The sequence below is a fragment of the Stegostoma tigrinum genome, chromosome 41 (assembly GCF_030684315.1).
Source record: "Stegostoma tigrinum isolate sSteTig4 chromosome 41, sSteTig4.hap1, whole genome shotgun sequence".
NCBI classification, from domain to species: Eukaryota; Metazoa; Chordata; class Chondrichthyes; order Orectolobiformes; family Stegostomatidae; genus Stegostoma; species Stegostoma tigrinum.
Genome location: NC_081394.1, coordinates 3,721,428 through 3,749,204, shown reverse-complemented (window position 1 = coordinate 3,749,204; position 27,777 = coordinate 3,721,428). Strand labels below are relative to the sequence as shown.

The window sequence follows — 27,777 nt, the reverse complement described above, 5'->3', positions numbered from 1 at the left end:
CCCCTCAAATGCTACCTGCGGAGGGCAGATCTGTCTGTCCCTTGGGGTGGGGGTCAGGCATGTGGGGTGGGGTGGGGTAGGGTGTTGTGGAAGGAGAGGAGCTATGGAGCCGTACAGCAAAGAAAGAAACCCTTTGGTCCAGCCAGGCCACCATCCCAAACCAAGCTAGCCCCACCTCCCCGCTCCCAGCCCATGTCCCTCCAAACCCTTCCCTATCCATGTGCTTATCCCAGTGTCTTTTAAAAGTATACCCACACCCGCCACTTCCTCACGGACACACACGGACCACCCTCTGTGTGAAAACATCTCCCCCCCAACCCCCCTCCAACTTTGAAGTCTGGCCGTTTTGAAATTCCCCCACCCCAGGGAGAAAATCACTGGCTATTCGCCCTGCCAAGCCCCTTTTTATCAGCCCCCGTAAGGTCACCCCCCGCCTCAGCCTCTGACACTCCATGGTAAAAAGGCCCCAGGCTACCCAGCCTCTCCTGAAAAATCACGCACCACACCACCACCCCCCCAAACCCAACCCACCGCCTCCCCGTCCACCATTCCCGGCAACATCCTGGTCAGTCTCTTCTGAACCCTCTCCAGTTACATCCCCAAGTCCTCAACCATTTCAGCAGGCCCCTCCAATCCTCGACAATATTGACAGGCCCTTGATCCTCAACAGCTTCGATAGGCCCCTAATCCTTGACCGTTTCAACAGGTACTACCCCCCTCAATCCTCGACCGTTTCAACAGGCCCCCCCTCAGTCCTCGACCGTTTCAACAGGCCCCCCCCAATCCTTCACCATTTCAACAGGCCCCACCCCCAATCCTCGACCGTTTCAACAGGCACCCCCCCAATTCTCAACTGGCCCCCCCGCCCAAGTCCTTGACGGTTTCAACCAGCCCTTCGGTCCTCAATGTTTTCGACAGGGCCCCTGATTCTCGACATTTCTACAGGCCCCGCCCCCCCACTGATCCTCGATGGTTTTGACAGGCCCCCCCCTGCCGATACGCGACGGTTTCGACAGGCCCCCGCCACCCCCGATCCTCGACGGTTTTGACAGGCCCCTCGGTCCTCAGCTGCTGGGAGACCTTCTCCCCGCCCAGGCGGCAGCTGAATGCAGAAATCGCACGGTGGTGCCTCGGGCATTCCGAGCGGGCGACAATGAAACCAGGAATGTTGTGGTTTTCAGGAACAACGCTGAGGTGGATGGGGGGTTTTGGGGGGGGGGAAGGGATTTGGGGTGTGTGAGCGAGTTGACAGGCCTGCAGCGAAGGGCAGGGGGCATGAAATTTATCCCCTGCTCAGCAGCAAGAGCTCTGCCCTCAGCCAGGGGCAGGTTAGGAACGGGGCCAGGGGTGGGGGCTGCGGAGATTCAAACAGGGAACGCTGACACGGACATAGCTGAGAAAGTGGGTCTGCCTGGGGTTGGGGGGGTGGGGGAGGGGGGAAAGAATGTGAGAATCATGGGGGCACCATGGACAAAGCTGATCAACGCGTTCTGGGCAGCAAGGCCCCGTCTCCCTTGGCCATTTCCCCCCTCCCACCCCTTCAGTGCTCCTCCACCACCCGCACCACGCCCCCCCCCCCCTCCCCCACTCCCAGGTGCCATTTCCCAATCCCAATTCCCAAAATGCTGGGGGAATGCTGTTTGGGGAATATGGCGACACACAAGGGGAACAGGGTCGGGAGTAGGCCTTTGGGCCTACTCCACCATTCAGTACGATCGTCCAAGTCAGCCCCTGCTCCCCCTGCTCTCTCCCCACACCCTCTTTAAACCCTTTTAGCCCCAAGTTCGATCTCTAATGCCCCTTTTCCTGAAATTTTTCAACGTTTTGGCCTCCGCTTCCTGAGGCAGAGTATCCCACACTCTCTTGGAGTAAAGACATTCCTCCTCATCTGAGTCCTACCCCCTTGTATCCTTTAGACTATGAACACCCCCCCCCAACTCTCCAATTCCCCTTCCAGTTTTGGACTCCCCTGGTCATTGGGAACATCCTTCCTGTCTAATCCTGTCAGAGTTTTATTCAGGGAGTCAACTCCGTCATTCCTCCTAACGGATCCAACCTGCCATCCCAGGAATCAGTTTGTTACAGCTTCGTTGCACTCCCTCCTTGCCGGAACATTCTTCCCCGGGATTCAGGAGACCCGAGAAAACAAGGGGAGACAGGAATATGTGAGCAAGGTCGGTCTTTAATGTGACCACAGGTCAGGTGTTTGGCGAAGAGTGAGCAGATGCTGTCAGTTGGATGCTATGGTCTCATTGATCCAGGAGACGTAGTTACAGAGCTTGGTGTAAATGGTGGTCCAGCCAGGGTTTCCGCAGCCCAGGCCCCATGAGACGATACCTTGCTGCACCCCGTCACACACCAGCGGACCCCCAGAGTCGACCTGCAGGGCACGAGACAGGCTGTCAGGCGAGAAGGAAGGGCATTTCTGTAGCGCCCAGGCCGCCCTCTCCATTTCAGATAACATATGTGAATATCAGTCTGCCCGCCTGTCTATCCAGGTACATGTGTCCATCTCATGCACAGAGAGAGCTTCACGGAAGGTTTCACTCCCCCTCTGTCGCTCCTCTCTCACCCGCTTTCCCATTTATCCCTCCCCCTCTCTCTGACTCCATCTCCACTCCCACTTTCTCTCCATCTATCTCTCTCTCCTCCTCTCTCACTTCTTTCTCCTCTCACTTACCCTCCTCTCTCTCTCTGACTCCATCTCCACTCCCCTTTTCTCTCCATCTATCTCTCTCTCCTCCTCTCTCACTTCTTTCTCCTCTCACTTACCCTCCTCTCTCTCTCTGACTCCATCTCCACTCCCCTTTTCCCTCCATCTATCTCTCTCTCTCTACCCCCCGCCACTTCTCTCTCCCCTGCTTTCCCATTTACCCCTCCCCCGACTCCATCTCCGCTCCCCCTTTCTCTCCCCTCCGCCACTTCTCTCTCCCCGGATTTCCCATTTACCCCTCCCCCCTCTCTCTGACTCCATCTCTGCTCTCCCTTTCTCTCCATCTATCTCTCTCTCCTCCTCTCTCCCCTCACTTTCCCATTTACCCTCCTGACTCTCTCTGACTCCATCTCCACTCCCCCTTTCTCTCCATCTTTCTCTCTCACCCCGCCTGCATTCTCATTCTCTCCCTCTCTCTCTGTCTCCATCTCCACTCCCACTTTCTCTCCATCTTTCTCTCTCACCCCCGCCCACATTCCCATTCTCTCCCTCTCTCTCTGACTCCATCTCTACTCCCACTTTCTCTCCATCTTTCTCTCTCACCCCCGCCTGCATTCCCATTCTCTCCCTCTCTCTCTCACTCCATCTCCACTCCCCCTTTCTCTCCATCTTTCTCTCTCACCTCCGCCTGCATTCCCATTCTCTCCCTCTCTCTCTGTCTCTGGCTCCATCTCCTGCAGCCAGCCCCATCCTACTGTCCATCTATTCCTCTCTCCGTCTCTCCTCTCTCTCTCTCTTTCTCCCTTCCCCACCTTTCCCATTCTGTCTCTCACTCTGACTATATCTCCTACACCCAACCCAACCCTTTCTGTCCATGGGTTTTTCCCTCTTTAACACTTCTCTGTACTCCGCCACTTTCCCACTGTCCTTTCTCTCACACACACACACTCTCCCCCTCTCTCTCCAGTGCACTCTATCCACCGGGGTTTCCGTTGATCCCGAGAGCGTTTCCCACATCGCTAACCTGGCATGCTTCTTTTCCACCTTCCAGGAATCCAGCGCAGAACATGTTGGGGGTGACTGTATCACCATAGCTACCCCTGCACTCGGGGTCTGGGAGGATGGGGACTTCAAGACACTGCAGACGGTGAGGGTACTGCTCTGTTCGGGGAGAAACCAGCACAAGATCAGCACAACCTCGCAGTCAGAGCCCACCCTACCCCCGCCGCCACGCTGAACCCCCTGGAGCACGGCCGCCGGGGCGCAGCTGCTGCAGTCGATCAGCTGATCGCCGAACATCTTCACAAACTTCAGGGAGTAGACGTGGATCTGCGCCTCAGCACGCCGAGGAATTACCTGGGTCAGCTTACTGGGAGAACGAACCTGGCGTGGGTTCTCCGGGGTGAATTAACCAGGTGGGTTTCCAACCCAACACCCTCTGGGCTTTGCCTGCGAACCCTAACCCCCCGACACCCCAACAAGTTGAGCTCCTCACGAACCTTGGTCCTTATCATTCCTCCCTGTCCCTGACCACCCACCCCCACACCCCCCTGATCCACACTTACCCCCTTCCAGCACAGTGTTGCCCCACCCAGAGACTAGACACTGGCTCCCATTCCCGGCACAGGAGCTGGGTAGCCGGACGGGTTGGACTTTGTCATTGAGCTTTGCCGGCGGAGAAATCTTCAGCAGCATGATGTCGTTGTCGGTGGTTCTGTGGCTGTAGCCGGGGTGTCGGATCGCTTGAACAACCGTGGAAAACTGCCGGGAGCTTTCCTCCATGGATAGGTCGTGGGCCCCGACCCACACGTTCAACAGCCTGGGCCTGCAGTGACAACAGAAGCACAGGATGAGCAACGGAGTGAGGCCTCTCGGCCCCTCACTCCTTGCTCAGCGACTCATCTGCACCTTAGCTCGGTCGCACGAACGTCCTGGTCTCATTCAGAGCTCAGGGTTCGGTCAGCACTATACAAAGCAACAGTCCCGTTGGGAGACAGAGAAGGTCAGGGTGTCCTGGTGCTGGAGTATCCAGAGAAAGTTCGCTCAGCTGACCCCAGGGATGGACGGACTGTCTTATGAAGAAGGGGTTAGACCCTCACTCATTGGAATCAGAAAAATGAGGATTGATTGAAATAACTCCACAGGGGCTGGTATCACAGAGTCACACCTTATTTACAACGGGGAGGGTCCTCGAAACTGACCGAGCTCCCGTACAGCCAGCTCTCAGAGTGAACCTCTGACCCTCCTGTTTCTATCTGTCAGCCAGGGCTCCCTGATCAGACCTGGTTAACAGCAACATCTCCACTCCCCCTTTCTCTCCAGCTTTCTCTTGTATTCTGTGAGATCCACCTTGTTACCATCACTACATCGGTCTGTTGAAACACACCAGATTCCTCAGTGGAATTGAGAGGGGGAGAGGTGGAAAATTTCCTTTTCCTTATAGGAGAGTCGAGGACCAGACGGCGCAAAAGGTCGAAGGCAGAGGTGGGGATTAATTCCGTCTCTCGGAGGAACGGGTCATTAAATAGATTCAAGGCTGAGAGAGGCAGATGTGCCATCAGAAGGGAATCAAGGGGAAAACGCAGCAGAGTGGAGTTGGGGATAATCAGAACAGACACGGTCAAATGGCAGAGTAGACCTGATGGGCTGAGTAGCCATCTTCGGCTCCGATGTCTTAAGATCAGCTTGTGGATTCCCCCGCGGCTAAGGAAAGCAATTCTCCCCGAGCCAACGCAATGTGATAAAGTCAAGTTGAAACATCTCCCTTCGCAGAGTTTGGTAACTCAGTATCACAACTGAGCCCATGGGGATCATAGAATCCCCACAGTGTGTGGAAACGGTCCACACCGCCCCATTGAAGACCATCCCACCCAGACCCATATCCCTAATTTCACAAAACTAACGCAAACATCCCTGGGCACTATGGGTAATTTAGCATGGCCAACCCACTTAGCCTGCACATCCCTGGGCACTATGGGTAATTTAGCATGGCCAATCCACCCTAACCTGCACATCCCTGGGCACTATGGGTAATTTAGCCTGGCCAATCCACCCTAACCTGCACATCCCTGGGCACTATGGGTAATTTAGCATGGCCAATCCACCCTAACCTGCACATCCCTGGGCACTATGGGTAATTTAGCATGGCCAATCCACCCTAACCTGCACATCCCTGGGCACTATGGGTAATTTAGCACGGCCAATCCACCCTAACCTGCACATCCCTGGGCACTATGGGTAATTTAGCATGGCCAATCCACCCTAACCTGCACATCCCTGGGCACTATGGGTAATTTAGCATGGCCAATCCACCCTAACCTGCACATCCCTGGGCACTATGGGTAATTTAGCCTGGCCAATCCACCCTAACCTACACATCCCTGGGCACTATGGGTAATTTAGCACGGCCAATCCACCCTAACCTGCACATCCCTGGGCGCTATGGGTAATTTAGCACGGCCAATCCCACCCGAACATGCACATCCCTGGGCACTATGGGTAATTTAGCATGGCCAATCCACCCTAACCTGTACATCCCTGGGCACTATGGGTAATTTAGCCTGGCCAATCCACCCTAACCCGCACATCCCTGGGCACTATGGGTAATTTAGCCTGGCCAATCCACCCTAACCTGCACATCCCTGGGCGCTATGGGTAATTTAGCACGGCCAATCCCACCCTAACATGCACATCCCTGGGCACTATGGGTAATTTAGCATGGCCAATCCACCCTAACCTGCACATCCCTGGGCACTATGGGTAATTTAGCCTGGCCAATCCACCCTAACCCGCACATCCCTGGGCACTATGGGTAATTTAGCATGGCCAATCCACCCTAACCTGCACATCCCTGAGCACTATGGGTAATTTAGCATGGCCAATACACCCTAACCTGCACATCCCTGGGCACTATGGGTAATTTAGCATGGCCAATCCACCCTAACCTGCACACCCCTGGGCACTATGGGTAATTTAGCACGGCCAATCCACCCTAACCTGCACATCCCTGGGCACTATGGGTAATTTAGCATGGCCAATCCCACCCTAACCTGCACATCCCTGGACACTATGGGTAATTGAGCATTGCCAATCCCACCCTAACCTGCACATCCCTGGGCACTATGGGTAATTTACAACGGCCAATCCCACCCTAACCTGCACATCCCTGGGCACTATGGGTAATTTAGCACGGCCAATCCCACCCTAACATGCACATCCCTGGGCACTATGGGTAATTTAGCACGGCCAAACCCACCCTAACCTGCACATCCCTGGGCACTATGGGTAATTTAGCATGGCCAATCCACCCTAACCTGCACATCCCTGGGCACTATGGGTAATTTAGCACGGCCAATCCACCCTAACCTGCACATCCCTGGGAACTATGGGTAATTTAGCACGGCCAATCTACCCTAACCTGCACATCCCTGGGAACTATGGGTAATTTAGCACAGCCAATCCACCCTAACCTGCACATCCCTGGGCACTATGGGTAATTTAGCACGGCCAATCCACCCTAACCTGCACATCCCTGGGCACTATGGGTAATTTAGCACGGCCAATCCACCCTAACCTGCACATCCCTGGGCATTATGGGTAATCTAGCACGGCCAATCGACCCTAACCTGCACATCCCTGGGTACTATGGGTAATTTACCACAGCCAACCCACCCTAACCTGCACATCCCAGGGCACTATGGGTAATATGGCACAGCCAACCCACCCTAACCTGCACATCCCTGGGCACTATGGGTAATTTAGCACGGCCAATCCACCCTAACCTGCACATCCCTGGGCACTATGGGTAATTTAGCATGGCCATCCCCCCTAACCGCACATCCCTGGGCACTATGGGTAATTTAGCACGGCCAATCCACCCTAACCTGCACACCCCTGGGCACTATGGGTAATTTAGCACGGCCAGTCCACCCTAACCTGCACATCCCTGGGCACTATGGGTAATTTAGCACAGCCAATCCACCCTAACCTGCACATCCCTGGGCACTATGGGTAATTTAGCATGGCCAATCCACCCGAACCTGCACATCGCTGGGCACTATGGGTAATTTAGCACGGCATATCCACCCTAACCTGCACATCGCTGGGCATTATGGGTAATTTAGCACGGCCAATCCACCCTAACCTGCACATCCCTGGGCACTATGGGTAATTTAGCACAGCCAATCCACCCTAACCTGCACATCCCTGGGCACTATGGGTAATTTAGCACGGCCAATCCACCCTAACCTGCACATCCCTGGGCACTATGGGTAATTTAGCACGGCCAATCCACCCTAACCTGCACATCCCTGGGCATTATGGGTAATTTAGCACGGCCAATCGAGCCTAACCTGCACATCCCTGGGTACTATGGGTAATTTACCACAGCCAACCCACCCTAACCTGCACATCCCAGGGCACTATGGGTAATATGGCACAGCCAACCCACCCTAACCTGCACATCCCTGGGCACTATGGGTAATTTAGCACGGCCAATCCACCCTAACCTGCACATCCCTGGGCACTATGGGTAATTTAGCATGGCCATCCCCTCTAACCTGCACATCCCTGGGAACTATAGGTAATTTAGCATGGCCAATCCACCCTAACCTGCACACCCCTGGGCACTATGGGTAATTTAGCATGGCCAATCCACCCTAACCTGCACACCCCTGGGCACTATGGGTAATTTAGCATGGCCAACCCACCCTAACCTGCACATCCCTGGGCACTATGGGTAATTTAGCATGGCCATCCCCCCTAACCGCACATCCCTGGGCACTATGGGTAATTTAGCACGGCCAATCCACCCTAACCTGCACACCCCTGGGCACTATGGGTAATTTAGCACGGCCAATCCACCCGAACCTGCACATCCCTGGGCACTATGGGTAATTTAGCACAGCCAATCCACCCTAACCTGCACATCCCTGGGCACTATGGGTAATTTAGCACAGCCAATCCACCCTAACCTGCACATCCCTGGGCACTATGGGTAATTTAGCACGGCCAATCCACCCTAACCTGCACATCGCTGGGCACTATGGGTAATTTAGCACGGCATATCCACCCTAACCTGCACATCGCTGGGCATTATGGGTAATTTAGCACGGCCAATCCACCCTAACCTGCACATCCCTGGGCACTATGGGTAATTTACCACAGCCAACCCACCCTAACCTGCACATCATAGGGCACTATGGGTAATTTACCACAGCCAACCCACCCTAACCTGCACATCCCTGGGCACTATGGGTAATTTAACATGGCCAATCCACCCTAACATGCACATCCCTGGGCACTATGGGTATTTTAGCACAGCCAATCCACCCTAACCTGCACATCCCTGGGCACTATGGGTAATTTAGCATGGCCAATCCACCCTAACCTGTACATCCCTGGGCACTATGGGTAATTTAGCAGGGCCAATCCACCCTAACCTGCACATCCCTGGGCACTATGGGTAATTTAGCACGGCCAATCCACCCTAACCTGCACATCCCTGGGAACTATGGGTAATTTAGCACGGCCAATCCACCCGAACCTGCACATCCCTGGGCACTATGGGTAATTTAACATGGCCAATACACTCTAACCTGCACATCCCTGGGCACTATGGGTAATTTAGCATGGCCAATCCACCCTAACCTGCACACCCCTGGGCACTATGGGTAATTTAGCACGGCCAATCCACCCTAACCTGCACATCCCTGGGCACTATGGGTAATTTAGCATGGCCAATCTCACCCTAACCTGCACATCCCTGGGCACTATGGCTAATTGAGCATTGCCAATCCCACCCTAACCTGCACATCCCTGGGCACTATGGGTAATTTAGCACAGCCAATCCCACCCTAACCTGCACATCCCTGGGCACTATGGGTAATTTAGCACAGCCAATCCCACCCTAACCCGCACATCCCTGGGCACTATGGGTAATTTAGCACGGCCAATCCACCCTAAGCCGCACATCCCTGGGCACTATGGGTAATTTAGCACGGCCAAACCCACCCTAACCTGCACATCCCTGGGCACTATGGGTAATTTAGCATGGCCAATCCACCCTAACCTGCACATCCCTGGGCACTATGGGTAATTTAGCACGGCCAATCCACCCTAACCTGCACATCCCTGGGAACTATGGGTAATTTAGCACGGCCAATCCACCCGAACCTGCACATCCCTGGGCACTATGGGTAATTTAACATGGCCAATCCACCCTAACCTGCACATCGCTGGGCACTATGGGTAATTTAGCACGGCCAATCCACGCTGACCTGCACATCCCTGGGAACTATGGGTAATTTAGCACAGCCAATCCACCCTAACCTGCACACCCCTGGGCACTATGGGTAATTTAGCATGGCCAATCCACCCTAACCTGCACATCCCTGGGCACTATGGGTAATTTAGCACGGCCAAACCACCCTAACCTGCACATCCCTGGGCATTATGGGTAATTTAGCACGGCCAATCCACCCTAACCTGCACCTCCCTGGGTACTATGGGTAATTTAGCATGGCCAATACACCCTAACCTGCACATCCCTGGGCACTATGGGTAATTTAGCATGGCCAATCCACCCTAACCTACACATCCCTGGGCACTATGGGTAATTTAGCACGGCCAATCCACCCTAACCTGCACATCCCTGGGCACTATGGGTAATTTAGCACGGCCAATCCACCCTAACCTGCACATCCCTGGGCACTATGGGTAATTTAGCACGGCCAATCCACCCTAACCTGCACACCCCTGGGCACTATGGGTACTTTAGCATGGCCAATCCACCCTCACCCGCACATCCCTGGGCACTATGGGTAATTTAGCATGGCCAATCCACCCTAACCTGCACATCCCTGAGCACTATGGGTAATTTAGCATGGCCAATACACCCTAACCTGCACATCCCTGGGCACTATGGGTAATTTAGCATGGCCAATCCACCCTAACCTGCACACCCCTGGGCACTATGGGTAATTTAGCACGGCCAATCCACCCTAACCTGCACATCCCTGTGCACTATGGGTAATTTAGCATGGCCAATCCACCCTAACCTGCACATCCCTGGGCACTATGGGTATTTTAGCACAGCCAATCCACCCTAACCTGCACATCCCTGGGCACTATGGGTAATTTAGCCTGGCCAATCCACCCTAACCTGCACATCCCTGGGCACTATGGGTAATTTAGCATGGCCAACCCACCCTAACCTGCACATCCCTGGGCACTGTGGGTAATTTAGCTTGGCCATCCCCCCGAACCTGCACATCCCTGGGCACTATGGGTAATTTAGCACGGCTAATCCACCCTAACCTACACACCCCTGGGCACTATGGGTAATTTAGCCTGGCCAATCCACCCTAACCTACACATCCCTGGGCACTATGGGTAATTTAGCATGGCCAATACACCCTAACCTGCACCTCCCTGGGCACTATGGGGAATTTAGCACGGCCAATCCACCCTAACCTGCACATCCCTGGGAACTATGGGTAATTTAGCACGGCCAATCCACCCGAACCTGCACATCCCTGGGCACTATGGGTAATTTAACATGGCCAATACACCCTAACCTGCACATCCCTGGGCACTATGGGTAATTTAGCATGGCCAATCCACCCTAACCTGCACACCCCTGGGCACTATGGGTAATTTAGCACGGCCAATCCACCCTAACCGGCACATCCCTGGGCACTATGGGTAATTTAGCATGGCCAATCTCACCCTAACCTGCACATCCCTGGGCACTATGGGTAATTTAGCACGGCCAAACCCAGCCTAACCTGCACATCCCTGGGCACTATGGGTAATTTAGCATGGCCAATCCACCCTAACCTGCACATCCCTGGGCACTATGGGTAATTTAGCATGGCCAATCCACCCTAACCTGCACATCCCTGGGCACTATGGGTAATTTAGCACGGCCAATCCACCCTAACCTGCACATCCCTGGGAACTATGGGTAATTTAGCACGGCCAATCCACCCTAACCTGCACATCCCTGGGAACTATGGGTAATTTAGCACAGCCAATCCACCCTAACCTGCACATCCCTGGGCACTATGGGTAATTTAGCACGGCCAATCCACCCTAACCTGCACATCCCTGGGCACTATGGGTAATTTAGCACGGCCAATCCACCCTAACCTGCACATCCCTGGGCATTATGGGTAATTTAGCACGGCCAATCGAGCCTAACCTGCACATCCCTGGGTACTATGGGTAATTTACCACAGCCAACCCACCCTAACCTGCACATCCCAGGGCACTATGGGTAATATGGCACAGCCAACCCACCCTAACCTGCACATCCCTGGGCACTATGGGTAATTTAGCACGGCCAATCCACCCTAACCTGCACATCCCTGGGCACTATGGGTAATTTAGCATGGCCATCCCCTCTGACCTGCACATCCCTGGGAACTATAGGTAATTTAGCACGGCCAATCCACCCTAACCTGCACACCCCTGGGCACTATGGGTAATTTAGCATGGCCAATCCACCCTAACCTGCACACCCCTGGGCACTATGGGTAATTTAGCACGGCCAATCCACCCTAACCTGCACATCCCTGGGCACTATGGGTAATTTAGCATGGCCAATCTCACCCTAACCTGCACATCCCTGGGCACTATGGGTAATTTAGCATGGCCAATCCACCCTAACCTGCACATCCCTGGGCACTATGGGTAATTTAGCACGGCCAATCCACCCTCACCCGCACATCCCTGGGCACTATGGGTAATTTAGCATGGCCAATCCACCTTAACCTGCACACCCCTGGGCACTATGGGTAATTTAGCATGGCCAATACACCCTAACCTGCACATCCCTGGGCACTATGGGTAATTTAGCATGGCCAATCCACCCTAACCTGCACACCCCTGGGCACTATGGGTAATTTAGCACGGCCAATCCACCCTAACCTGCACATCCCTGGGCACTATGGGTAATTTAGCATGGCCAATTCCACCCTAACCTGCACATCCCTGGGCACTATGGGTAATTGAGCATTGCCAATCCCTCCCGAACCTGCACATCCCTGGGCACTATGGGTAATTTAGCACGGCCAATCCCACCCTAACCTGCACATCCCTGGGCACTATGGGTAATTTAGCACGGCCAATCCCACCCTAACATGCACATCGCTGGGCACTATGGGTAATTTAGGACGGCCAATCCACCCTAACCTGCACATCCCTGGGCACTATGGGTAATTTAGCACGGCCAAACCCACCCTAACCTGCACATCCCTGGGCACTATGGGTAATTTAGCATGGCCAATCCACCCTAACCTGCACATCCCTGGGCACTATGGGTAATTTAGCACGGCCAATCCACCCTAACCTGCACATCCCTGTGCACTATGGGTAATTTAGCACGGCCAATCCACCCGAACCTGCACATCCCTGGGCACTATGGGTAATTTAACATGGCCAATCCACCCGAACCTGCACATCCCTGGGCACTATGGGTAATTTAGCACGGCCAATCCACCCTGACCTGCACATCCCTGGGAACTATGGGTAATTTAGCACAGCCAATCCACCCTAACCTGCACATCCCTGGGCACTATGGGTAATTTAGCACGGCCAATCCACCCTAACCTGCACATCCCTGGGCACTATGGGTAATTTAGCACGGCCAATCCACCCTAACCTGCACATCCCTGGGCATTATGGGTAATTTAGCACAGCCAATCCACCCTAACCTGCACATCCCTGGGTACTATGGGTAATTTACCACAGCCAACCCACCCTAACCTGCACATCCCAGGGCACTATGGGTAATTTGGCAAAGCCAACCCACCCTCACCTGCACATCCCTGGGCACTATGGGTAATTTAGCACGGCCAATCCACCCTAACCTGCACATCCCTGGGCACTATGGGTAATTTAGCATGGCCATCCCCCCTAACCTGCACATCCCTGGGCACTATGGGTAATTTAGCACGGCCAATCCACCCGAACCTGCACATCCCTGGGCACTATGGGTAATTTAGCATGGCCAACCCACCCTAACCTGCACATCCCTGGGCACTATGGGTAATTTAGCATGGCCATCCCCCCTAACCTGCACATCCCTGGGCACTATGGGTAATTTAGCACAGCCAATCCACCCTAACCTGCACACCCCTGGGCACTATGGGTAATTTAGCACGGCCAATCCACCCTAACCTGCACATCCCTGGGAACTATGGGTAATTTAGCACAGCCAATCCACCCTAACCTGCACACCCCTGGGCACTATGGGTAATTTACCACAGCCAACCCACCCTAACCTGCACATCATAGGGCACTATGGGTAATTTACCACAGCCAACCCACCCTAACCTGCACATCCCTGGGCACTATGGGTAATTTAACATGGCCAATCCACCCTAACCTGCACATCCCTGGGCACTATGGGTAATTTAGCACGGCCAATCCACCCTAACCTGCACATCCCTGGGCACTATGGGTAATTTAGCACAGCCAATCCACCCTAACCTGCACATCCCTGGGCACTATGGGTAATTTAGCACGGCCAATCCACCCTAACCTGCACATCCCTGGGCACTATGGGTAATTTAGCACGGCCAATCCACCCGAACCTGCACATCCCTGTGCATTATGGGTAATTTAGCACGGCCAATCCACCCTAACCTGCACATCCCTGGGCACTATGGGTAATTTACCACAGCCAACCCACCCTAACCTGCACATCCCAGGGCACTATGGGTAATTTGGCACAGCCAACCCACCCTAACCTGCACATCCCTGGGCACTATGGGTAATTTAGCATGGCCAATCCACCCTAACCTGCACATCCCTGAGCACTATGGGTAATTTAGAATGGCCAATACACCCTAACCTGCACACCCCTGGGCACTATGGGTAATTTAGCATGGCCAATCCACCCTAACCTGCACATCCCTGAGCACTATGGGTAATTTAGCATGGCCAATACACCCTAACCTGCACATCCCTGGGCACTATGGGTAATTTAGCATGGCCAATCCACCCTAACCTGCACACCCCTGGGCACTATGGGTAATTTAGCACGGCCATTCCACCCTAACCTGCACATCCCTGGGCACTATGGGTAATTTAGCATGGCCAATCCCACCCTAACCTGCACATCCCTGGGCACTATGGGTAATTGAACATTGCCAATCCCACCCTAACCTGGACATCCCTGGGCACTATGGGTAATTTAGCACGGCCAATCCCACCCTAACCTGCACATCCCTGGGCACTATGGGTAATTTAGCACGGCCAATCCCACCCTAACATGCACATCCCTGGGCACTATGGGTAATTTAGGACGGCCAAACCCACCCTAACCTGCACATCCCTGGGCACTATGGGTAATTTAGCATGGCCAATCCACCCTAACCTGCACATCCCTGGGCACTATGGGTAATTTAGCACGGCCAAGCCACCCTAACCTGCACATCCCTGGGAACTACGGGTAATTTAGCACGGCCAATCCACCCGAACCTGCACATCCCTGGGCACTATGGGTAATTTAACATGGCCAATCCACCCGAACCTGCACATCCCTGGGCACTATGGGTAATTTAGCACGGCCAATCCACCCTGACCTGCACATCCCTGGGAACTATGGGTAATTTAGCACAGCCAATCCACCCTAACCTGCACATCCCTGGGCACTATGGGTAATTTAGCACGGCCAATCCACCCTAACCTGCACATCCCTGGGCACTATGGGTAATTTAGCACGGCCAATCCACCCTAACCTGCACATCCCTGGGCACTATGGGTAATTTAGCACGGCCAATCCACCCTAACCTGCACATCCCTGGGGACTATGGGTAATTTAGCACGGCCAATCCACCCTAACCTGCACATCCCTGGGTACTATGGGTAATTTACCACAGCCAACCCACCCTAACCTGCACATCCCAGGGCACTATGGGTAATTTGGCAAAGCCAACCCACCCTAACCTGCACATCCCTGGGCACTATGGGTAATTTAGCATGGCCATCCCCCCTAACCTGCACATCCCTGGGCACTATGGGTAATTTAGCACGGCCAATCCACCCGAACCTGCACACCCCTGGGCACTATGGGTAATTTAGCAGAGCCAACCCACCCTAACCTGCACATCCCTGGGCACTATGGGTAATTTAGCATGGCCATCCCCCCTAACCTGCACATCCCTGGGCACTATGGGTAATTTAGCACAGCCAATCCACCCTAACCTGCACACCCCTGGGCACTATGGGTAATTTAGCACGGCCAATCCACCCTAACCTGCACATCCCTGGGCACTATGGGTAATTTAGCACGGCCAATCCACCCTAACCTGCACATCCCTGGGAACTATGGGTAATTTAGCACGGCCAATCCACCCGAACCTGCACATCCCTGGGCACTATGGGTAATTTAACATGGCCAATCCACCCTAACCTGCACATCGCTGGGCACTATGGGTAATTTAGCACGGCCAATCCACGCTGACCTGCACATCCCTGGGAACTATGGGTAATTTAGCACAGCCAATCCACCCTAACCTGCACACCCCTGGGCACTATGGGTAATTTAGCACGGCCAATCCACCCTAACCTGCACATCCCTGGGCACTATGGGTAATTTAGCACGGCCAAACCACCCTAACCTGCACATCCCTGGGCATTATGGGTAATTTAGCACGGCCAATCCACCCTAACCTGCACCTCCCTGGGTACTATGGGTAATTTAGCATGGCCAATACACCCTAACCTGCACATCCCTGGGCACTATGGGTAATTTAGCATGGCCAATCCACCCTAACCTACACATCCCTGGGCACTATGGGTAATTTAGCACGGCCAATCCACCCTAACCTGCACATCCCTGGGCACTATGGGTAATTTAGCACGGCCAATCCACCCTAACCTGCACACCCCTGGGCACTATGGGTACTTTAGCATGGCCAATCCACCCTCACCCGCACATCCCTGGGCACTATGGGTAATTTAGCATGGCCAATCCACCCTAACCTGCACATCCCTGAGCACTATGGGTAATTTAGCATGGCCAATACACCCTAACCTGCACATCCCTGGGCACTATGGGTAATTTAGCATGGCCAATCCACCCTAACCTGCACACCCCTGGGCACTATGGGTAATTTAGCACGGCCAATCCACCCTAACCTGCACATCCCTGTGCACTATGGGTAATTTAGCATGGCCAATCCACCCTAACCTGCACATCCCTGGGCACTATGGGTATTTTAGCACAGCCAATCCACCCTAACCTGCACATCCCTGGGCACTATGGGTAATTTAGCATGGCCAATCCACCCTAACCTGCACATCCCTGGGCACGATGGGTAATTTAGCCTGGCCAATCCACCCTAACCTGCACATCCCTGGGCACTATGGGTAATTTAGCATGGCCAACCCACCCTAACCTGCACATCCCTGGGCACTGTGGGTAATTTAGCTTGGCCATCCCCCCGAACCTGCACATCCCTGGGCACTATGGGTAATTTAGCACGGCTAATCCACCCTAACCTACACACCCCTGGGCACTATGGGTAATTTAGCCTGGCCAATCCACCCTAACCTACACATCCCTGGGCACTATGGGTAATTTAGCATGGCCAATACACCCTAACCTGCACCTCCCTGGGCACTATGGGGAATTTAGCACGGCCAATCCACCCTAACCTGCACATCCCTGGGAACTATGGGTAATTTAGCACGGCCAATCCACCCGAACCTGCACATCCCTGGGCACTATGGGTAATTTAACATGGCCAATACACCCTAACCTGCACATCCCTGGGCACTATGGGTAATTTAGCATGGCCAATCCACCCTAACCTGCACACCCCTGGGCACTATGGGTAATTTAGCACGGCCAATCCACCCTAACCGGCACATCCCTGGGCACTATGGGTAATTTAGCATGGCCAATCTCACCCTAACCTGCACATCCCTGGGCACTATGGGTAATTTAGCACGGCCAAACCCAGCCTAACCTGCACATCCCTGGGCACTATGGGTAATTTAGCATGGCCAATCCACCCTAACCTGCACATCCCTGGGCACTATGGGTAATTTAGCATGGCCAATCCACCCTAACCTGCACATCCCTGGGCACTATGGGTAATTTAGCACGGCCAATCCACCCTAACCTGCACATCCCTGGGAACTATGGGTAATTTAGCACGGCCAATCCACCCTAACCTGCACATCCCTGGGAACTATGGGTAATTTAGCACAGCCAATCCACCCTAACCTGCACATCCCTGGGCACTATGGGTAATTTAGCACGGCCAATCCACCCTAACCTGCACATCCCTGGGCACTATGGGTAATTTAGCACGGCCAATCCACCCTAACCTGCACATCCCTGGGCATTATGGGTAATTTAGCACGGCCAATCGAGACTAACCTGCACATCCCTGGGTACTATGGGTAATTTACCACAGCCAACCCACCCTAACCTGCACATCCCAGGGCACTATGGGTAATATGGCACAGCCAACCCACCCTAACCTGCACATCCCTGGGCACTATGGGTAATTTAGCACGGCCAATCCACCCTAACCTGCACATCCCTGGGCACTATGGGTAATTTAGCATGGCCATCCCCTCTGACCTGCACATCCCTGGGAACTATAGGTAATTTAGCACGGCCAATCCACCCTAACCTGCACACCCCTGGGCACTATGGGTAATTTAGCATGGCCAATCCACCCTAACCTGCACACCCCTGGGCACTATGGGTAATTTAGCACGGCCAATCCACCCTAACCTGCACATCCCTGGGCACTATGGGTAATTTAGCATGGCCAATCTCACCCTAACCTGCACATCCCTGGGCACTATGGGTAATTTAGCACGGCCAATCCCACCCTAACCTGCACATCCCTGGGCACTATGGGTAATTTAGCACAGCCAATCCCACCCTAACCTGCACATCCCTGGGCACTATGGGTAATTTAGCACGGCCAAACCCACCCTAACCTGCACATCCCTGGGCACTATGGGTAATTTAGCATGGCCAATCCACCCTAACCTGCACATCCCTGGGCACTATGGGTAATTTAGCACGGCCAATCCACCCTCACCCGCACATCCCTGGGCACTATGGGTAATTTAGCATGGCCAATCCACCTTAACCTGCACACCCCTGGGCACTATGGGTAATTTAGCATGGCCAATACACCCTAACCTGCACATCCCTGGGCACTATGGGTAATTTAGCATGGCCAATCCACCCTAACCTGCACACCCCTGGGCACTATGGGTAATTTAGCACGGCCAATCCACCCTAACCTGCACATCCCTGGGCACTATGGGTAATTTAGCATGGCCAATTCCACCCTAACCTGCACATCCCTGGGCACTATGGGTAATTGAGCATTGCCAATCCCTCCCGAACCTGCACATCCCTGGGCACTATGGGTAATTTAGCACGGCCAATCCCACCCTAACCTGCACATCCCTGGGCACTATGGGTAATTTAGCACGGCCAATCCCACCCTAACATGCACATCCCTGGGCACTATGGGTAATTTAGGACGGCCAATCCACCCTAACCTGCACATCCCTGGGCACTATGGGTAATTTAGCACGGCCAAACCCACCCTAACCTGCACATCCCAGGGCACTATGGGTAATTTAGCATGGCCAATCCACCCTAACCTGCACATCCCTGGGCACTATGGGTAATTTAGCACGGCCAATCCACCCTAACCTGCACATCCCTGTGCACTATGGGTAATTTAGCACGGCCAATCCACCCGAACCTGCACATCCCTGGGCACTATGGGTAATTTAACATGGCCAATCCACCCGAACCTGCACATCCCTGGGCACTATGGGTAATTTAGCACGGCCAATCCACCCTGACCTGCACATCCCTGGGAACTATGGGTAATTTAGCACAGCCAATCCACCCTAACCTGCACATCCCTGGGCACTATGGGTAATTTAGCACGGCCAATCCACCCTAACCTGCACATCCCTGGGCACTATGGGTAATTTAGCACGGCCAATCCACCCTAACCTGCACATCCCTGGGCATTATGGGTAATTTAGCACAGCCAATCCACCCTAACCTGCACATCCCTGGGTACTATGGGTAATTTACCACAGCCAACCCACCCTAACCTGCACATCCCAGGGCACTATGGGTAATTTGGCAAAGCCAACCCACCCTCACCTGCACATCCCTGGGCACTATGGGTAATTTAGCACGGCCAATCCACCCTAACCTGCACATCCCTGGGCACTATGGGTAATTTAGCATGGCCATCCCCCCTAACCTGCACATCCCTGGGCACTATGGGTAATTTAGAACGGCCAATCCACCCGAACCTGCACATCCCTGGGCACTATGGGTAATTTAGCATGGCCAACCCACCCTAACCTGCACATCCCTGGGCACTATGGGTAATTTAGCATGGCCATCCCCCCTAACCTGCACATCCCTGGGCACTATGGGTAATTTAGCACAGCCAATCCACCCTAACCTGCACACCCCTGGGCACTATGGGTAATTTAGCACGGCCAATCCACCCTAACCTGCACATCCCTGGGAACTATGGGTAATTTAGCACAGCCAATCCACCCTAACCTGCACACCCCTGGGCACTATGGGTAATTTACCACAGCCAACCCACCCTAACCTGCACATCATAGGGCACTATGGGTAATTTACCACAGCCAACCCACCCTAACCTGCACATCCCTGGGCACTATGGGTAATTTAACATGGCCAATCCACCCTAACCTGCACATCCCTGGGCACTATGGGTAATTTAGCACGGCCAATCCACCCTAACCTGCACATCCCTGGGCACTATGGGTAATTTAGCACAGCCAATCCACCCTAACCTGCACATCCCTGGGCACTATGGGTAATTTAGCACGGCCAATCCACCCTAACCTGCACATCCCTGGGCACTATGGGTAATTTAGCACGGCCAATCCACCCGAACCTGCACATCCCTGTGCATTATGGGTAATTTAGCACGGCCAATCCACCCTAACCTGCACATCCCTGGGCACTATGGGTAATTTACCACAGCCAACCCACCCTAACCTGCACATCCCTGGGCACTATGGGTAATTTGGCACAGCCAACCCACCCTAACCTGCACATCCCTGGGCACTATGGGTAATTTAGCATGGCCAATCCACCCTAACCTGCACATCCCTGAGCACTATGGGTAATTTAGAATGGCCAATACACCCTAACCTGCACACCCCTGGGCACTATGGGTAATTTAGCATGGCCAATCCACCCTAACCTGCACATCCCTGAGCACTATGGGTAATTTAGCATGGCCAATACACCCTAACCTGCACATCCCTGGGCACTATGGGTAATTTAGCATGGCCAATCCACCCTAACCTGCACACCCCTGGGCACTATGGGTAATTTAGCACGGCCATTCCACCCTAACCTGCACATCCCTGGGCACTATGGGTAATTTAGCATGGCCAATCCCACCCTAACCTGCACATCCCTGGGCACTATGGGTAATTGAACATTGCCAATCCCACCCTAACCTGGACATCCCTGGGCACTATGGGTAATTTAGCACGGCCAATCCCACCCTAACCTGCACATCCCTGGGCACTATGGGTAATTTAGCACGGCCAATCCCACCCTAACATGCACATCCCTGGGCACTATGGGTAATTTAGGACGGCCAAACCCACCCTAACCTGCACATCCCTGGGCACTATGGGTAATTTAGCATGGCCAATCCACCCTAACCTGCACATCCCTGGGCACTATGGGTAATTTAGCACGGCCAAGCCACCCTAACCTGCACATCCCTGGGAACTACGGGTAATTTAGCACGGCCAATCCACCCGAACCTGCACATCCCTGGGCACTATGGGTAATTTAACATGGCCAATCCACCCGAACCTGCACATCCCTGGGCACTATGGGTAATTTAGCACGGCCAATCCACCCTGACCTGCACATCCCTGGGAACTATGGGTAATTTAGCACAGCCAATCCACCCTAACCTGCACATCCCTGGGCACTATGGGTAATTTAGCACGGCCAATCCACCCTAACCTGCACATCCCTGGGCACTATGGGTAATTTAGCACGGCCAATCCACCCTAACCTGCACATCCCTGGGCACTATGGGTAATTTAGCACGGCCAATCCACCCTAACCTGCACATCCCTGGGGACTATGGGTAATTTAGCACGGCCAATCCACCCTAACCTGCACATCCCTGGGTACTATGGGTAATTTACCACAGCCAACCCACCCTAACCTGCACATCCCAGGGCACTATGGGTAATTTGGCAAGCCAACCCACCCTAACCTGCACATCCCTGGGCACTATGGGTAATTTAGCATGGCCATCCCCCCTAACCTGCACATCCCTGGGCACTATGGGTAATTTAGCACGGCCAATCCACCCGAACCTGCACACCCCTGGGCACTATGGGTAATTTAGCAGAGCCAACCCACCCTAACCTGCACATCCCTGGGCACTATGGGTAATTTAGCATGGCCATCCCCCCTAACCTGCACATCCCTGGGCACTATGGGTAATTTAGCACAGCCAATCCACCCTAACCTGCACACCCCTGGGCACTATGGGTAATTTAGCACGGCCAATCCACCCTAACCTGCACATCCCTGGGAACTATGGGTAATTTAGCACAGCCAATCCACCCTAACCTGCACATCCCTGGGCACTATGGGTAATTTAACATGGCCAATCCACCCTAACCTGCACATCCCTGGGCACTATGGGTAATTTAGCACAGCCAATCCACCCTAACCTGCACATCCCTGGGCACTATGGGTAATTTAGCACGGCCAACCCACCCTAACCTGCACATCCCTGGGCTCTATGGGTAATTTAGCACGGCCAATCCACCCTAACCTGCACATCGCTGGGCACTATGGGTAATTTAGCACGGCCAATCCACCCTAACCTGCACATCGCTGGGCACTATGGGTAATTTAGCACGGCCAATCCACCCTAACCTGCACATCCCTGGGCATTATGGGTAATTTAGCACGGCCAATCCACCCTAACCTGCACATCCCTGGGCACTATGGGTAATTTACCACAGCCAACCCACCCTAACCTGCAGATCATAGGGCACTATGGGTAATTTAACACAGCCAACCCAACCTAACCTGCACATCCCTGGGCACTATGGGTAATTTAACATGGACAATCCACCCTAACCTGCACATCCCTGGGCACTATGGGTAATTTAGCACGGCGAATCCACCCTAACCTGCACATCCCTGGGCACTATGGGTAATTTAGCACAGCCAATCCACCCTAACCTGCACATCCCTGGGCACTATGGGTAATTTAGCACGGCCAATCCACCCGAACCTGCTCATCCCTGGGCATTATGGGTAATTTAGCACGGCCAATCCACCCTAACCTGCACATCCCTGGGCACTATGGGTAATTTACCACAGCCAACCCACCCTAACCTGCACATCCCAGGGCACTATGGGCAATTTGGCACAGCCAACCCACCCTAACCTGCACATCCCTGGGCACTATGGGTAATTTAGCACGGCCAATCCACCCTAACCTGCACATCCCTGGGCGCTATGGGTAATTTAGCACGGCCAATCCACCCTAACCTGCACACCCCTGGGCACTATGGGTAATTTAGCATGGCCAATCCCACCCTAACATGCACATCCCTGGGCATTATGGGTAATTTAGCACGGCCAATCCACCCTAACCTGCACTCCCCTGGGCACTATGGGTAATTTAGCATGGCCATCCCCCCTAACCTGCACATCCCTGGGCACTATGGGTAATTTAGCACGGCTAATCCACCCTAACCTGCACACCCCTGGGCACTATGGGTAATTTAGCACGGCCAATCCACCCTAACCTGCATATCCCTGGGCACTATGGGTAATTTAGCACGGCCAATCCACCCTAACCTGCACATCGCTGGGCACTATGGGTAATTTAGCACAGCCAATCCACCCTAACCTGCACATCCCTGGGCACTATGGGTAATTTAGCACGGCCAATCCACCCTAACCTGCACATCCCTGGGCACTATGGGTAATTTAGCACGGCCAATCCACCCTAACCTGCACATCCCTGGGCATTATGGGTAATTTAGCACAGCCAATCCACCCTAAGCTGCACATCACTGGGCACTATGGGTAATTTACCACAGCCAACCCACCCTAACCTGCACATCCTAGGGCACTATGGGTAATTTGGCAAAGCCAACCCACCCTCACCTGCACATCCCTGGGCACTATGGGTAATTTAGCATGGCCAATCCACCCTAACCTGCACATCCCTGGGCACTATGGGTAATTTAGCATGGCCATCCCCCCTAACCTGCACATCCCTGGGCACTATGGGTAATTTAGCACGGCCAATCCACCCGAACCTGCACACCCCTGGGCACTATGGGTAATTTAGCATGGCCAACCCACCCTAACCTGCACATCCCTGGGCACTATGGGTAATTTAGCATGGCCATCCCCCCTAACCTGCACATCCCTGGGCACTATGGGTAATTTAGCACAGCCAATCCACCCTAACCTGCACACCCCTGGGCACTATGGGTAATTTAGCACGGCCAATCCACCCTAACCCGCACATCCCTGGGCACTATGGGTAATTTAGCACGGCCAATCCACCCTAACCTGCACATCCCTGGGCACTATGGGTAATTTAACATGGCCAATCCACCCTAACCTGCACATCCCTGGGCACTATGGGTAATTTAGCACGGCCAATCCACCCTAACCTGCACATCCCTGGGCACTATGGGTAATTTACCACAGCCAATCCACCCTAACCTGCACATCCCTGGGCACTATGGGTAATTTAGCACGGCCAACCCACCCTAACCTGCACATCCCTGGGCACTATGGGTAATTTAGCACGGCCAATCCACCCTAACCTGCACATCGCTGGGCACTATGGGTAATTTAGCACGGCCAATCCACCCTAACCTGCACATCGCTGGGCACTATGGGTAATTTAGCACGGCCAATCCACCCTAACCTGCACATCCCTGGGCATTATGGGTAATTTAGCACGGCCAATCCACCCTAACCTGCACATCCCTGGGCACTATGGGTAATTTACCACAGCCAACCCACCCTAACCTGCACATCATAGGGCACTATGGGTAATTTACCACAGCCAACCCACCCTAACCTGCACATCCCTGGGCACTATGGGTAATTTAACATGGCCAATCCACCCTAACCTGCACATCCCTGGGCACTATGGGTAATTTAGCACGGCCAATCCACCCTAACCTGCACATCCCTGGGCACTATGGGTAATTTAGCAGAGCCAATCCACCCTAACCTGCACATCCCTGGGCACTATGGGTAATTTAGCATGGCCAATCCACCCTAACCTGCACATCCCTGGGCACTATGGGTAATTTAGCACGGCCAATCCACCCGAACCTGCACATCCCTGGGCATTATGGGTAATTTAGCACGGCCAATCCACCCTAACCTGCACATCCCTGGGCACTATGGGTAATTTACCACAGCCAACCCACCCTAACCTGCACATCCCAGGGCACTATGGGTAATTTGGCACAGCCAACCCACCCTAACCTGCACATCCCTGGGCACTATGGGTAATTTAGCATGGCCAATCCACCCTAACCTGCACATCCCTGGGCACTATGGGTAATTTAGCACGGCCAATCCACCCTAACCTGCACAGCCCTGGGCACTATGGGTAATTTAGCATGGCCATCCCCCCTAACCTGCACATCCCTGGGCACTATGGGTAATTTAGCACGGCCAATCCACACGAACCTGCACACCCCTGGGCACTATGGGTAATTTAGCATGGCCAACCCACCCTAACCTGCACATCCCTGGGCACTATGGGTAATTTAGCATGGCCATCCCCCCTAACCTGCACATCCCTGGGCACTATGGGTAATTTAGCACAGCCAATCCACCCTAAACTGCACACCCCTGGGCACTATGGGTAATTTAGCACAGCCAATCCACCCTAACCTGCACATCCCTGGGCACTATGGGTAATTTAGCACGGCCAACCCACCCTAACCTGCACATCCCTGGGCACTATGGGTAATTCAGCACGGCCAATCCACCCTAACCTGCACATCGCTGGGCACTATGGGTAATTTAGCACGGCCAATCCACCCTAACCTGCACATCGCTGGGCACTATTGGTAATTTAGCACGGCCAATCCACCCTATCCTGCACATCCCTGGGCACTATGGGTAATTTAGCACGGCCAATCCACCCTAACCTGCACATCCCTGGGCACTATGGGTAATTTAGCACGGCCAACCCACCCTAACCTGCACATCCCTGGGCACTATGGGTAATTCAGCACGGCCAATCCACCCTAACCTGCACATCGCTGGGCACTATGGGTAATTTAGCACGGCCAATCCACCCTAACCTGCACATCGCTGGGCACTATTGGTAATTTAGCACGGCCAATCCACCCTATCCTGCACATCCCTGGGCACTATGGGTAATTTAGCACGGCCAATCCACCCTAACCTGCACATCGCTGGGCACTATGGGTAATTTAGCACGGCCAATCCACCCTAACCTGCACATCGCTGGGCACTATTGGTAATTTAGCACGGCCAATCCACCCTATCCTGCACATCCCTGGGCACTATGGGTAATTTAGCACGGCCAATCCACCCTATCCTGCACATCCCTGGGCACTATGGGTAATTTAGCACGGCCAATCCACCCTAACCTGCACATCGCTGGGCACTATGGGTAATTTAGCACGGCCAATCCACCCTAACCTGCACATCGCTGGGCACTATTGGTAATTTAGCACGGCCAATCCACCCTATCCTGCACATCCCTGGGCACTATGGGTAATTTAGCACGGCCAACCCACCCTAACCTGCACATCCCTGGGCACTATGGGTAATTTAGCATGGCCATCCCCCCTAACCTGCACATCCCTGGGCACTATGGGTAATTTAGCACAGCCAATCCACCCTAACCTGCACACCCCTGGGCACTATGGGTAATTTAGCACAGCCAATCCACCCTAACCTGCACATCCCTGGGCACTATGGGTAATTTAGCACGGCCAACCCACCCTAACCTGCACATCCCTGGGCACTATGGGTAATTCAGCACGGCCAATCCACCCTAACCTGCACATCGCTGGGCACGATGGGTAATTTAGCACGGCCAATCCACCCTAACCTGCACATCGCTGGGCACTATTGGTAATTTAGCACGGCCAATCCACCCTATCCTGCACATCCCTGGGCACTATGGGTAATTTAGCACGGCCAATCCACCCTAACCTGCACATCCCTGGGCACTATGGGTAATTTACCACAGCCAACCCACCCTAACCTGCACATCGTAGGGCACTATGGGTAATTTACCACAGCCAACCCACCCTAACCTGCACATCCCTGGGCACTATGGGTAATTTAACATGGCCAATCCACCCTAACCTGCACATCCCTGGGCACTATGGGTAATTTAGCACGGCCAATCCACCCTAACCTGCACATCCCTGGGCACTATGGGTAATTTAGCACAGCCAATCCACCCTAACCTGCACATCCCTGGGCACTATGGGTAAGTTAGCACGGCCAATCCCCCCGAACCTGCACATCCCTGGGCACTATGGGTAATTTAGCACGGCCAATCCACCCGAACCTGCACATCCCTGGGCATTATGGGTAATTTAGCACGGCCAATCCACCCTAACCTGCACATCCCTGGGCACTATGGGTAATTTACCACAGCCAACCCACCCTAACCTGCACATCCCAGGGCACTATGGGTAATTTGGCACAGCCAACCCACCCTAACCTGCACATCCCTGGGCACTATGGGTAATTTAGCACGGCCAATCCACCCTAACCTGCACATCCCTGGGCGCTATGGGTAATTTAGAATGGCCAATACACCCTAACCTGCACACCCCTGGGCACTATGGGTAATTTAGCATGGCCAATCCACCCTAACCTGCACATCCCTGAGCACTATGGGTAATTTAGCATGGCCAATACACCCTAACCTGCACATCCCTGGGCACTATGGGTAATTTAGCATGGCCAATCCACCCTAACCTGCACACCCCTGGGCACTATGGGTAATTTAGCACGGCCATTCCACCCTAAC

General features: G+C 53.7%; 1 protein-coding gene across 2 annotated transcripts in view; it reads right to left on the bottom strand.

Annotated features, from left to right (window-relative positions):
- Positions 1 to 2,171: 2,171 nt before the first annotated feature.
- The window catches only part of LOC125448417 (cationic trypsin-3-like), a 39,909-nt gene continuing 14,303 nt past the window's right edge, over positions 2,172 to 27,777 (bottom strand). For both annotated transcript variants that reach the window (XM_048523734.2, XM_048523735.2), the window contains 3 exons: positions 4,219 to 4,478; positions 3,678 to 3,814; positions 2,172 to 2,380 (listed from right to left, as the gene is read on the bottom strand). In XM_048523734.2, the coding sequence (XP_048379691.1) occupies positions 2,231 to 2,380; positions 3,678 to 3,814; positions 4,219 to 4,478 (547 nt within the window). In that variant the 3' untranslated portion in view covers positions 2,172 to 2,230. The remainder of the gene's footprint in view (positions 2,381 to 3,677; positions 3,815 to 4,218; positions 4,479 to 27,777) is intronic.